The 14,341-nt window shown below is 42.6% G+C and overlaps 1 protein-coding gene across 1 annotated transcript in view; it reads left to right on the top strand.

Moving 5' to 3' along the window:
- Nucleotides 1-14,341, top strand: part of Ddah1 (dimethylarginine dimethylaminohydrolase 1) — a 133,481-nt gene that overhangs the window by 94,301 nt on the left and 24,839 nt on the right. Inside the window, exons 3-4 of the mRNA XM_021157907.2 lie at nt 4,608-4,681; nt 5,508-5,627. Coding sequence (XP_021013566.1) covers nt 4,608-4,681; nt 5,508-5,627 — 194 coding nt within the window. The remainder of the gene's footprint in view (nt 1-4,607; nt 4,682-5,507; nt 5,628-14,341) is intronic.

The raw sequence follows: 14,341 nt of genomic DNA, 5'->3' as shown, positions 1-14,341 counted from the left end.
CCTGGGGCAGCTCATCCATTGTCTGACTCTCCGCAGGAGGAGCCCTCAGGACAGTCTCCATGCCTCCTGGGGACAGTACTTTCACTCTTTTTGACAGGCCAGAACAGGGGCCTGTTTTCTCCTACAAAATGGGATTCTGTGAGAACTAGATGTGTAAAGTCACGCTTCCGTACAATGCAGTGCTTTCTTTACCAGAACCTATGTCTACAGTAATATAACTTATGATGAACAGGTTCAAATGTCCTTCAAACCACTGCTCAAACAAGGCGGTGTGTTTACAGCGAGTTACTATTAGATCTGAACAGCTCACATGCACTAATCCTGATAGTCCCTCAGTGTGGGCCACCATACATCAGGCATCTCTTCCTTTGACCAGAGTTCTTCTCATGGCGCACAAAGCCAGTTGTCTTTGCCTTGCTGCACAGGGAGTCTAAGCCCTGATACTGTCTGACTCTTGCTTTACTCATTCATTAAGTTCATATCTTAAGACTTATCCTATTCAGAGCTGAGGGCCTGGAGAGATGACTCGGTGAGTGAAACATTTGCCTCTCAAGGCTGAGGATCTGAGCTCTACTCCCCAGAGCCCACATAAAGGCAGAAACAGAACCACATGTCTGTAGTCCCAGTGTGTCCACAGCGAGAAATGGAGACAGAATTCCCAGAAGCGTGGGGGCTGGCTGGCCTGGTTTGGGCAGTGATGACCAAGAGACCCTGCCTTATTCTAGGTAGATAGGTAGTTCAAGGAGTTAACACCCAAGGCTGTCCTTCAATTTCTACACTTGAGCCCCCATTGTCTCCTCCATTTCTCCCTTGAGAAAACATAAGATTTGCCATTTTTCACATTTTTAAGTGTAAAATTCATGAACCATAAGTAAATATTTCCAATATATGCAAGTAAGCCCCTCGGTTTCTAGATCGGGCGATGCAAGGTAAGTAATAGAATCCGAAGCACTTCCAGCGTTCTCTCTGCCTCCTTCTTCCCATGAGTCAACGTGTCATTAATAATTCATCAGGAAATGGACAGGAGAAAGGCTACTCTCCAGTCCACTTCCTGCTGGGAAATCTGTCCGTCATGCCAACTGCTACTGGCAAAAACTTGTTTCCATTTTATTCCCTCAAATAGATAACATCGACCTACCCCTTTATCTATTTATTTTGTGAAATACAGGCTTATATAACTGAGTTATGAATATGTATGAATATGATAAAAGACCAGTTTAAAAAAAAAAAGCAGGCCCACCTCACTTATAAAACAATCCCTCCAGGACCACAAAAACCCCATGTGGTCCTCAGTTCTTCCCACTCCAGCTTCAGGAAGCCGGTCTCTTTACTGTCCTGTCGATCCTTGCCTGGTCTCTCTTTGAAGTTTGTCTCAGTATTTGTATTTAATGTTGTTCTTATAAGTTGTTATTGCTGTAGTGTCCACTATGTGAATTCTTGTGTGATTTTTCTACTTTTGACCTGAGTTGGTAGATGTAACTGGTAGGTTTTACACTGAGCAGTATTCGATGAACAAGAATACACCACCAAACATTTACTCATTTTGCTGATGGTATACAGTGTGGTGCGTCTTGGCTTTTGTCTGTTACCGCCTCCAGTGCTGCTATGCCTGCTCCTGTGTGTGTCTTCTGGGCTCGTGTATAGGCAATGTCCTGTAAGGCCCACCACACTTGGATAGACTCCTCTCCTGCTCCAGGGTGATAGTTATCTGATTTTCCTTCACTTCAACTTTCTGACACTTGATCAGTCTTGCAAATCAGGGATAAAAACAACCTATCATTCACTTCTCTATACCGTGTTGAATTTAGTTTGCTAATATGTTTCAAGCTTTTGTTTTGTTTGTTTTGGCCTTTTTCTTTCTTTCTCTCTTTCTTTCTTTCTTTCTTTTTCTTTCTTTCTTTCTTTCTTTCTTTCTTTCTTTCTTTCTTTTCTTTCTTTCTTTTTTTTTTGTTTCATTTGGTTTTGGTAAAACTATTAGAGTTCCCTCAGAATAATGTACTGGGGGAAGCCTGGTATCTTTCTATTCTCTGAAATCAGTGGTTTATATCGTGTATCCCTTCGGCTTGATGAGGCAAGTACATGATAGTTCCTGGCACATTCTTTTTTTGTTAAGATTTATTTATTATTTATGTGTAAGTACACTGTAGCTGTCTCCAGACACACCAGTAGAGGGTGTCAGATGTCATTACAGATGGTTGTAAGCCACCATGTGGTTGCTGGGATTTGAACTCAGGTCCTTCATAAGAACAGTCAGTGCTCTTAACCGCTGAGCCATCTCTCCAGCCCCTCTTGGCACATTCTTAGTGGGGAGAGTTTAGCCTGCTTTGGTTACTTTATGCTCATGTGGCTGCTTAGACTTTCCTGGGCCCATTTTGGTGAGTCCCACCTCCTGATCTTCTCTCTTTTACCTCCCTTTTCAAAATGGTGGCTATAAAATCACTCTTCATGTCTCGTCAAACTACATAGCAACTGTAGCTAGACTCCCTTTCATTTGTGACTCATGTGCGAGCTGGCCTCTCTCAGTTCCCTCCCTCTCCAGAAGTTTGTCAATTTTAATAATCTTTTCAAAGGACCAAATATTGGCTTCTGTGAACCCTTTCTCTTAAGTGTTTCCATTATCCTTCTTTGTTTTCTTCTTTTAAATTTCTTTATTTATACTCTATCATTTTTCCCTACATAATGAATTGGCATCAATTTTAAAATGTACACTTCTGTAAAGTGTAGATTTCGGGGGCTGGTGAGATGGCTCAGCGGGTAAGAGCACTGACTGCTCTTCTGAAGGTCCTGAGTTCAAATCCCAGGAACCACATGGTGGCTCACAACCACCGGCAAGTCTGAAGCCAGGTACAGTGTTCTTATGTATAATAATAAATAAATCTTTGGGCCGGAGCAAGCAGGGCCAATGGACCTGAGTGAACGGGATTGACTGGAGCAAGCAGAGGTTCTAAAAATTCAATTCCCAACAACCACATGAAGGCTCACAACCATCTGTACAGCTACAGTGTACTCATATACATAAAGTAAATAAATCTTTAAAAAAAAATAAAGTGTAGATTTCCCTCTAAATACTTTAGTAAAATCTTTCTTCTTTCTGTCCCTTTCTTTTTTTTTTCCTTTTTTTTTGTTTGTTTATTCATTTGTTTGCTTGTGACAAGGTCTCTTGTAGCCCAGGCTAGCTTCAGATTCACTATGTAATTAAAAATGAGCTTGAACTAATAATCCTCCTGCCTCCATCTCCCAGGTACTGCTCCTCCACACCCAGAGAGAATCTCTGTCTGATCTGAGTATTTCTTATACCCTTTATGTCTAAATGTTTCCTAAATTTCTATTATGATTTAATCATTGACTTATTAATAGATAATAGTGGATTTATTTTTAATGTGGTCATTCTTGTAAGTTTGGAGACTACCAGCTCCTACTGTAGCTATGAAAGGGGAAGCATTTAGCCTATGTTTCCTTCATGAACTGTATTTCAAGTAGGTCAGTGTCTTCCTTTTTAGAACTCTAATGGAAGTGCACATCCCTCATAAAGTAGCGGGTCTGTGCCTGAGCATCAATGGAGACAAAACCCACTGTGCGGAAGCTTAGTGAGAAAACACAGTGGGGGAACTGGGCCAGCGCCACTGAACACACTTGAACTGAAATATTTGTCACATTGGCCGAATGCTCATGTGAAGCAGTGGGTAAATGGACCCCACTGGAAAAAGAGAAAAGCAAATTAACCATCTCCAGGAAAGCGACAGTCACTGAAAATACGAGGAGTCAAGGAGCATCGTAAGTGCTGGGTGATGCTAGGAAGCCAGCAGCCAAATCGGAAACATGGGATTATTGATTTGCTGGAAAGCCTGCTGTCTCACACGGAAATACAATAGGAAAGGAGAGGAGATTTGATTATTAGGGTTTTTTTTAAATTTTGTTATTTTCTTTCATTTTTCATACCATATATTTTGGTCAGATCCTTTCCCTTCCCCAGGTCCTCCCAGGATTATTTAATTATTAACTATTTTACCTGTAAGGGGTATATGCCTGTGTGCCACATGCTTGCCTGGGGTCTGTGGAAACCAGAAGAGAACACTGGGTTCCTGTAACCACATTGTTGAGATTTCATAAGTCAAATCTAGATTTTCCTGTCGGGTCTAGAAATCACTCCCCACTGACATCCCATTTCTCTGCTCCTCAAATCTTCTGCCCCATCTCCAAGGTGTTCCTGAGGCATAGGTATAGGGGTTGAGTTGAATATTCACAGCCGTGTTATGGGTACAGTAAAGAGGCAGTGTGTTCTCTTATACATCTGGGGAGCCACTATCCTCCATCACCAGACATCTTCCCAAGCTGGAAACTCCATCACCGTTCACCAACCCCTCTACCCATTTATGCCTTCTCCCAGCTCCTAGCAACTGCTGTGCTAATTTCCATCTCTGAATTTGAAAGGCTTATTTAAGGGCAGTCTTTTGAACCTGCTGTTTGGAATGGAAACAGGGTCTCTTTGGAAGTTCCCCAGTGGCGAAGAGAACCGTGTGATACTTGAAGACCATTGCTTGTAGATAAAGAAACAGAATGCAGTCCCCAGGGCCGCTGACTTACTGTGTTCATCACATCTGTTATAGGCAGAGAATTTTTTGTGGGCCTTTCCAAACGGACAAATCAACGAGGTGCTGAAATCTTGGCTGATACTTTTAAGGTAGGTGAAGTATCATTTATGCCCGGCTCAGAGTAATTGCTTGATAAATATTCATAGCCCCATTGAATCGATATGTCATGAGTAATTGTGTTTATATTTCACCAGCTTTACAAAATTATTCTTGGTATTTGTACATTTACTAGATGTTTTAAAGACTATTAAATTCAAGTTTCTCCATAATTAGGATCCATTGAGCCCTCTCAGGAACAAGAAAGTTTCCAAGAGCATAATCTTACAAACACCAGCACACGTTTCTGACAACGTCGCTTTTAAAAAATAAAGTCTGGAGACCCAGATATGTCTAATACAGATGTGATTTTCAGACTAGAATCTGGGGGATCTTCTCTACTGGGTGCTTCCTGTGTACTGGAAACTGTGCAAAGTATTGCACATGCCTTCCTTAAAGGTCCCCTTTACTGGTCGTGAAAAGACTGGTTCACAAGACTGCTTAGTAACCGACACACACACACATACACACACTCATCCAGGAAGCTGTGTTTCCTATGAGAGTGTGAAGCTCTGGCTGATCCAGTGTCCACAAGGGATGCAAACAACCCTCCCAGAGTAGCCTGCTCCACCGGCCAACCAGCCAGCAAAGCTGGTACCACAGTCAACTGTGGAAGGAAACTGCTTTCTTCTTACAAAGCCTTCTTGGTTCAACTGGCAACCCCAATACCTGTGAGTCAGGTTCCCCACTTCCCCTACTTTCTCCGCTGTGGCTGGCACCCTTCAAGAGAGCAAGCATGATTCAGGGAGTTTTTAGTCAGTCTTGAGAATTACTCTGTAGTAACAACCCTCTTGTGTTTCCTTCTGTTTGTCTGCATAGGACTACGCAGTCTCTACAGTCCCTGTGGCCGATTCTTTGCATTTAAAGAGTTTCTGCAGCATGGCCGGACCCAACCTGATTGCAATAGGGTCCAGTGAATCTGCACAGAAGGCCCTCAAGGTAAATATATAACTGTGCTCCGGGTGCAGCAGGCTGTGCAGGTCCAGAATGGACGGGCACACGAGACACCTGCGATACGCTCTGTGTGCTCTGAACCTCATAAGGAGCCAGAACTCACTCCTGAGTGTGGAAAGAGCTCTTCAGTGACAAACTGTGCTTTAAACATCCAATTCATCATTTCTAGCCAGGGCTCTTCAGTGTTTTCTCTCTCTTACATAGTGGAGTTGGCACGTTAAGGGCTTGTAACAATGTTCTCACCCTTTTGTCGTATGTGTACTACTTCACAGTGGACTTTCAGAAGGCTGGGGCTCAGAAGAACCTGTAAAACTTGCCTTCTTCACTTTATTCAGAATGATAATTTTTAGCACAGGAAATGCCTGACTTTCTAGGTGAATCTAGGGAACGCCCAGGAATAGTGTGCATTTCCCAAGTCGTGGAGCTAGACCTAGAGTGGGAGTCGTGGAAGCCAGGGCTTTCCACTGTTGCCATGTGTCCCCTTGGATAGTATATCTCTAGTCAGAAGCTTCAACCATGGGAGACGACCTGCAGGCTCTGGAAGAATAGAGCCCAGGTTAGAGTCTGTTCCTGTCTGGCCCTTTGTGGAGCTTGAACATATTCCTGGTGAGGGGTAGGGTGGCATTGTCTACCTTTGGCATATAAACTAGATGGAGTGCCTTGCTGAGGTCACAGTGCTGGCACTAAATGGTCTGGCACAGCAGCCCTTTCCTCTGAGGGGGCCCTTCGTGCCAACATGCATGACTTATCTACAAACAAAACCAGAGACTCCTCTTAAGCAGAGAACGAGGATGAGCTGTGGCCCCCAGACACTCCAGGTGTTACTTTGCTCATTTGAGTCTTTCTTCTTCTTCTTCCTCATCTAACCCTGGTGCAGCTTAAGGATGGAGCAGATTCCCCACTGTGGAATTTACAGTTCCATCAGCCTTTCTTTTTCCCTAACTGTATCTTTGACAGCATTTGAATCGAGGGCTTTTAGCAGTTGTTGCTGAATTATCTCCCCGGTTTGGTTTGTATTAGAGTGTCTTTCTCTGGTTCCCTTTAGAGTATGCCTTTTGTTTCGCTTCATCTGGAAAACTGTGTCAGCTTTCTGTGTGCAGGAAAGATAATGTCTTGAAAGAAAGCATTTGATGAATGGTGCTATGGAGGGACCAGGAAGATGGTATTTCTCCTTGGGGAGTAACCGCGGTATCTGTCCATAACAGCCGAGTTGGTCTGCGCGTGTTTGGAATTGGTTATAAGGGAATGGGAACTTAAGCTGGCTTATTCCTTGCCTTTGTGCAAATGAGCACAAAGAACCCCTTCTAGACAAAGTAGAAAAAGTCGCCTTTTGTGCCATTCTGAGTAGACTAGGTCCCTAATTCCAACAGCTTGATGATCACTGCCTCAGCGGTTGCTGACTCCGTCTTGAGAAACCGACACAGCAAAGTAAGAGATAATATGATTTGGGTAGTTATATGGAAAGAATTCTAATAGCTACTCAAATCCCAAAGGAAAGTAGAAAGCTCCCTCATAGCTATCAGAGAAAGCCCTGTGGAAGAAATGGGACGAGTATCAGGTCCAAAACAGTGAGTAGCCTTTGTTGGGGTGGGATTCAGTGAGAGAGTACCCCCAGTGGTGATGTAGTATAAACGGAAACTGAACAAAGTATGTTCATGAGGTGTGAGCAGCTTGGCACACTAATGAAGTGTCTTCTGCCAGCCTCTGACTGGGTCAGGTAAGATCTAAAGATGTAGTGATTCAAAACTGAAGAGGAGACGGTTGTCACGGTGCAGAGTCTGGGTACCTATACGTTTCTGAATAGAAAGATCATTCCTTCAGAGATGCTGGACCAACACTTCTCTTTCCAGAAATGCTAATCCTTTTCTCAAGGAAGACGAAGACCTCGAAGCCAGAAAAGAGGAGCACTGATGAGCTAGCAAAAATAGACAAGCAAATAGTGGGTCCGCATCCCAGTTCCCGTCGTGTGTCTTAGAGTGTGTTCCATTTGCCTTCATCCATCCCTGCATGTTGACAAGTTCTGTCCTTAGAACATTCTGTGGAGATTTCATAGCCCTTCCTGCAGAGCTTGTCTGGGTATTAACAATGATGTCCATTCTCCACCCGAAACCTTCTGTGTCAGAAGCTATAAATAGCCCTGGCTAGCTCCAAGGGCATTCTGTGGAGATCATATTTTCCATCAGCAAATGTACTATCTAAACCATGAGCCTGTGGAGTTGGTGAATGTCCACCTGCCTTGTTCCTAACATCAAAAGGTGTCCTTGTACTTTGTAGTGAAAGCATGACAAACTCAGCTGGTGGATAATGCGCTCCCTCACAGAGGATGGTCTGAGGTCAGACACAGGGCTCAGTGACATTCGCATTCAGGTGACCTGACAGGCTCATTTACTTGAGAACAGTTTGGTTCCTGTATAAAACTGCCAATAAAATTAATAAAGGGCTAAGTCTTCCTGTTGACATGGAGATGCACAGACTGGTATAGACATTCAGGAGGAGAGACAGAAACACTATGTCATTTACAAAAGCAGAAGCATTGTTGACCTCTTGTTCCCCATACTGCAGATAGAAATACTGAGGTGGGGTGAAATAAATATTTTAAGTAGAATCTTAGTCCTCAAGGGTCTAATTTCCTGGGTCTTGGATCTCCTTTCCTTGATTTTCCACTGTGTTCAATAGCCTCCTAGTGCTGTGACTAATACCGAAGATAAATCTACATAAAGGGATTCATGTCTCATGGTTTTAGTGGCTTCAGTCCATGGCCAACACCGTGGAAGGAGCACACAGTGCAACATAGCTTCTCACCTCTAGAATTTGGAGCGGTAGGAGCAAAAGGGGTTAAGGACACAGACTCTCCCACAAAGCACAATCTTGGGGTGATCTAACTTACCCATAGTAGGCCCTACATCCTAAAAGTTCCACAACTTCCCTGTAATGACACAGGCGATGGTCAGACCTCTGATACACAAGCCTTTGGGAAAGACTCAGAATCAAAGCTCTGTCCCTGCTCAAAGGCTATTCTTTTTCTATCAAAACCTTTTCTAATTACTTTTCAACCAGAGATTTTTTTCTGCTTAACTCCCTAGTATCCCCTTTCTCCAATACTTTCCTGCTATTTGCTTGCTTGCTTGCTTGCTTCCTTGCTTGCTTGCTTGCTTGTTCACGTACATGATTGGTTTTGCCAGTATCCAGAATTTGACTGGTTTCAAGGAAGGTGTGAGTTTGTTTCCAAATACCATTTTTTTCCTCACCAACCTTGTTGTCTCTGTTATTGTCTTGGTAAAGAAGCCACAGTTCCTTGGGCATTTTTTTAAAGAGTAAATTATTCAAACATAAGTGAATCGTACCTTCCTGTGCCACATAGTAAATGCTTTCCTTATCTATTACTGCTCTCTAATATCTGTTTCTTCCAAATCTGAAACCTCTCTTTATATATTCAGTTTAAAGCTGAGACCCCAGGGTCTTGTGAATAGTCTTGCTATATTTGAAATGCTTTGCCATGGGTTATGATCTAATCTTGGTTAATGAAGTTGGTTGTTATGTTTATGGACATCATAGCTATCTAGATTGTGGTGAAACTGAGATCTTAGTTTGAAGTAACCTCTTCTTTCTACAGTTTAACTTGAGTAAGTGTTGCAAATATTTGATCAGACTATGAATCCAGAGATTGTGTTATTTGCTGAAAAAAAGCTGTTGTGGTGTGACTCAGCCTTAGCACACACCTTTAATCTCTTTAGCTGCAAAATATTTAAACCTTTATCCCCAACACTGAAGGTAAAGTTAGTTTGTAGAAGGAAGCACCCATGTTTGAAAGTGATGTCTAATTGAGTGGCAGACAAAGTGACAAATCAGAGAAGATTTAACACAATAGGATATGTCCAACTGTCATGAGAACAGAGAAAAAAAAGGCTACTGAAAGAGAGAGCAGTGAAGAGAAACGAAGGAGGCAGTTTTATCAAGAGAGTTTTACAGAGAGAGGTTGAAAAGAAAACAAGCTAGACACAGGTAAAGACAGAATGAGCCATAGAATGAGAAGGAGCCAGAAGATTAGAACATATTGCTGGAGTTAGTTTGAGGTCAAGTGGAGCAATTTAGTCAGAAGTCAAGAGAAGCTAGATTGAATCAGTCAGCTTGGAGAGGAGTTTGAGCCATAACAGTTGAGTTGAATCAGCCAGCCAGAGATCAAAAGGGGCTAGCTTATTCAGGGTAAGTCTCAGAGGCTGAAAACTTTCTAGGCCTAGATAAGATTGTACAGAAGGTAGAAGCTTCTAGGACTAGGCCTAGGTTATCAAATGGAGGCAGTAAGCCTCTGAGATGACAGTTATGACAGGAGAATAAAAGTTAAACAGGTAAGATGAAGCCAATTTCTCAACCTTTGATCACTGTAGGAGAAGATAACAGTACTGGAAAAGAGCCCTGTCCAAAGAGGGGTTCTTTATTGTCCCTGCTGGCCTTTTATGTAAAATTTATTTTGTTCCCATCTTTACTGTTAGGGAAGTGGTTTGTTGGTATATCAAGTGGTGTCTATGATCTCTATTCTTTAATAACCTGTTAAAATGCTCTGAAGCTAGAGATACATTGACTTAAAATCTGAGTTTCTCGTCCAGCAAAAGACCAGATTACAAAAGGGGGGCACCCATACAGTACCTCATCCGGGCTGAAGCTCTTTCATATAAATCTGGGGAAATATTAGACCATGTCCAGGAACCCAAAGTCCACAGTAATGTGTTAGTCCTGAGGGCCCTGTTTTCTAGTGTTTGGTATTGCAAGAGCCTTGTTGGCTTCAGTATTATCAAATGTCATCCTAGATGATGTAATTACATCGTAGGGGTCAAGTCTTCTGTGGCATTAGGAACTGATTGTGTAAATCCACTGTGCATTGTTGTCCCGTTGAGTCATTCTAGTTCTCTCAAAACCACTTGCGTCTGCCCATAGTAACACTGACATTCTCCCAAGGAAGCGCATAAATTTGGGAGAGATGTTGAAAAACCCCTCAGCATAGTTCTTAAGATTGTCAAAGAAACTACCCAGATCCTGTTTGATCTGCTTGAAGCCAAGTATAGAGAAATGTCATTGAGCATGAACATGTCCATATTCTATATCATGTTCTTAGGCTGGGCTCATCCAAGCAAAGGAAATCACATATAATTTTATTAATAAAGGAATGTGGATACGGGGCATGCGGATGCACTGGATTACATTTCCAGTAGGTGGGGATGTTGCTAAAGGCTTTATTTCTTCCAGTTTATCAGGAAGAGAGTATCTCTTATTTGAAGGTATTCGATCTTATTTATGTCAGGCAGTGGTGGCACACGCCTTTAATCCCAGCACTTTCGAGGCAGAGGCAGGTGGATCTCTGAGTTTGAGGCCAGCCTGGTCTACAGAGTGAGTTCCAGAACTTCCAGGACTACACAGAGAAACCCTGTCTCAAAAAGAAAACAACAACAAAAAACCAAACAAACAAAAACCAGAAGTCTAGATGTTCAACCTTATTTATAAGGGTTTTTATTTTTTTATCCAAGTTACGTGATTAGAATAAATCTAGGACTTGTGGTAAAGCAACCGAAGTTTATATAAAGCTTCTGCCCAGTTGTTTGTGAAAGAAATTGTAGATGAATATGGAAAAACACTGCCTTCTGGACAAGGCATGGCCACTGCGCTCACAGACTCACAGCACAAAGACTACCTGAATAAGATGGCACCTATCATCATTCCGTCATGATTGGGAAGGAGCTCATTAGCCCCCAGGGCTGGCAGTTAGTGGTGGCTGGGGCTGAGGGATGACTTCCTTTGGTTACGTAGCCACTATTAAGTTGCCCCATGCAGGCTCCAGTAGATAACTCCCTTACATGCCCATGCAGGCAAGCCACATTAACCTCAGTGGCTCACAAAAGAGCAAGGCCTGAAGACAAGAAGGGAGCATGCTATGGAGAAGAGGTTCAGCAGGTCTAAGAAGGGAATGAGAGAAAGCAGTGGACAGTGAAAGTGAGCAAAATATTATATGTAAGAAAGTCAAAGGATAGTAAGACTTTAAAATACTGATGAAGTTAATTCAATGTTTTAACCTGTTTCCTTTCTCTCTGTGGCCATATGGGTCTTTTTATAAAAGAAAAAAATCAAACCTTTGTCTTATTAAAGTTTGGGGATCAGGTTTGTTCCAATTATGAATGATACATCAGAGAGAGAAATTGAAAGGAACTAAAGGGCAGCTGCCTATCTGGAAGAGAAGGAACACAGGGGGGCTCGTGGAGATGTTCTTTTCATTTGACACCTGTTAAAATTCCAGTGAAGAATTGGGGAACACTCACCCCTTTGTGGGGGACCCTAGGAAGCAGGTATAGCATTTCAGAATTGCCTTGGCTGGCGAAGAGAAGCCATGTGCCTTCTTTCAAATTTCCCTGAACTCCCTGCTATGGTGCGAGTGTGAGTGCACCCCCCAGATACAGCATGGACTTTCTTCCCACAAGGAGCTGGAGAGACTGAACTACACATCTTGCTGAGAAGAAACAAAAGAAAGACCAAAAATCCTAGCCAAAATGTATTATCGCCTGCAGGCCATGAAAGAATTGTTATGTGCCAGTTGGTAAACCATGCAAAATAAAATCTGCAAAAGCAAAGGGACCCACCACTTGAGGTTTGTTGTCACCTCATCAATATAATACAGGAAAAAAATACAGTAACTTTACCACACAGTGATAGTGATATCCTGTCACTGGAAAAGGGGACATTTCAGAAGTTAGTAACAAGCCATTACACTGGGCCCAGGAATCTAAAATGAAGGAAAGTATATTGGAGTCCCCAAAATAAATGTGTGATCTAAGAAAAGTGGTGTTTTTATGGAGAAATCGTGGTGACAGAAGATAAGCAGAATAGTATCAACCTCAAGCCTGAACCAAACAAGAAAAAAAAGATAATTCAAGGAAGAGAATGCTATAATAGGGTCTTATGCTAACAACAACAGCAACAACAAAATAGACTCTTGGAAGAGGCTGTATGGGCATTGGTACTCAGCCCTGAGGATTCCATGAGAGCACAGGCATTGGTACCCAGGCCTGAGGATGCCGTAGAACTTGGTTAGCACAGATGCCTGAGACACAAATGGAGCAAGGACAAAAGAGCTGGGGCACATAGTCCCCAAAATAGAAAAGTAGAGAGATCCCACAGTCCAGCACAGATATGCAACTACAAGGGAACTTGACAGCCTAAAGGAACAAGAAACCCTGTGGTATCAATCCAAGTAATGACTTGCTACCATAAATATAAGATGGTAACTGGTCGGGAACACCAAAAGCTATCACCAGGATGTTAATCTGGATTCCCCTCATCTTCCTGGTCCTTGCATTTTCATTAGAGGAATTCAAACAAGACATAAAGCATATATGATGTAGGAGATAGGCAAAGTTCAGTAGAGTCGAACACTCTCTCAAAGCTAAAAGCAGACAGTAATCAAAGAAGCCGCTGCCGTGATCAGCACTTTAGACTTTCCATTATTTCCTGGAATGTCGCTAGACCTATCAGTCACTTTTCCCGGGGGTGCTTTGACCTGCTTAGACTTGTTTTGATTGACGTATAAGAAAGAAGGCGTTATATGTGAAGCTTTTTTCTAGGAAAGTATCTGGTGGGCAGTGTCATATAAACTACTGCTGGAGGGGCCACGGTTATCATTCATGACCTTCCGGGAATTTCTGGATGTCATGTCTCCTTCTAGAGCCGGAGATAATACAGGTCCTGTTCTAACAGTAATTAAAGTTCTACTTTCCCAACCCTTTGTTTTGCAAGCTGCTTCAAGAAATGGAGTCCAGTCTCAGTGCCCTTCCGACATCCTGTATCTAAGTAGCTAGCAAACAGTAACACATTTCTCTGTGTGTGTGTGTGTGTGTGTGTGTGTGTGTGTGTGTGTGTGTGTGTGTGTGTGTGTGTGTTGTATACTTAAATGAAATCATCCATGTAGAAAGATCTTAGCAACTCAGCTAAAAATCCCAAGGTACTTTACTCTGCAATACTAATGTGGGGAAGGAAAGGCAAAGAACACATTATTGAACATATACTAGTCTGTCCCCAAGGCACTAGAAGTTAGGTTGATTTGAATAGATTCTTAAAGGTACAACACCAAATCTGATCCCAGAAACACTAGTTTCTCTAGTTTTCTCCCATGGTTCTAACATTCCTTTTAGCCCTTGGCCAACTTCCACCTTAACCCTGGCTCTCTTACTATCAAGGGAATAATGTAGGGCCGGCTAACTGCCGGCCAGGCATAGCTCCTATTAGTACCTTCTAGAAGAATATCTGCCTTCTCACTGAGTAGAGAACTCCCTGCACCGTGCTTAGAACTCCTGATCACACACATAATGGAGCAAAATGAGCCAGCTCCAAAGAACACATACCCCACTCCTCTATTTATACATTCACGGGCCAAACAGCAAAGTGTCTACATTACAGAGTGGGTAGGAGTCATGGCCTAGAGGCCCAATTTAATGTGAAACTAGATTTAAAGTTTAAGAGAAATGCAATGTCCTTTTTTAGGACAAAAGCCAGCACTCAAGAAGCTAGGTCTGTCACCTATCTCTGCAGGCCATTTAAAGAGATGATAAGAATAAGAAACAGATTTAGTAGACATGGCCACTCTGGGAAGAAAAATAAAAGGAGCTGGTGACCCCAAGTCCATGTTTGGGGGACTCATGTGAGATTTAGGCTTAAATCCC

Source organism: Mus caroli, unplaced genomic scaffold (assembly GCF_978045245.1).
Source record: "Mus caroli unplaced genomic scaffold, Mus_caroli_1 scaffold_3, whole genome shotgun sequence".
In the NCBI taxonomy this organism is placed as follows: domain Eukaryota; kingdom Metazoa; phylum Chordata; class Mammalia; order Rodentia; family Muridae; genus Mus; species Mus caroli.
Note: the sequence above shows the minus strand (reverse complement) of the source record. Positions and strands in the feature narration are given on the sequence as shown.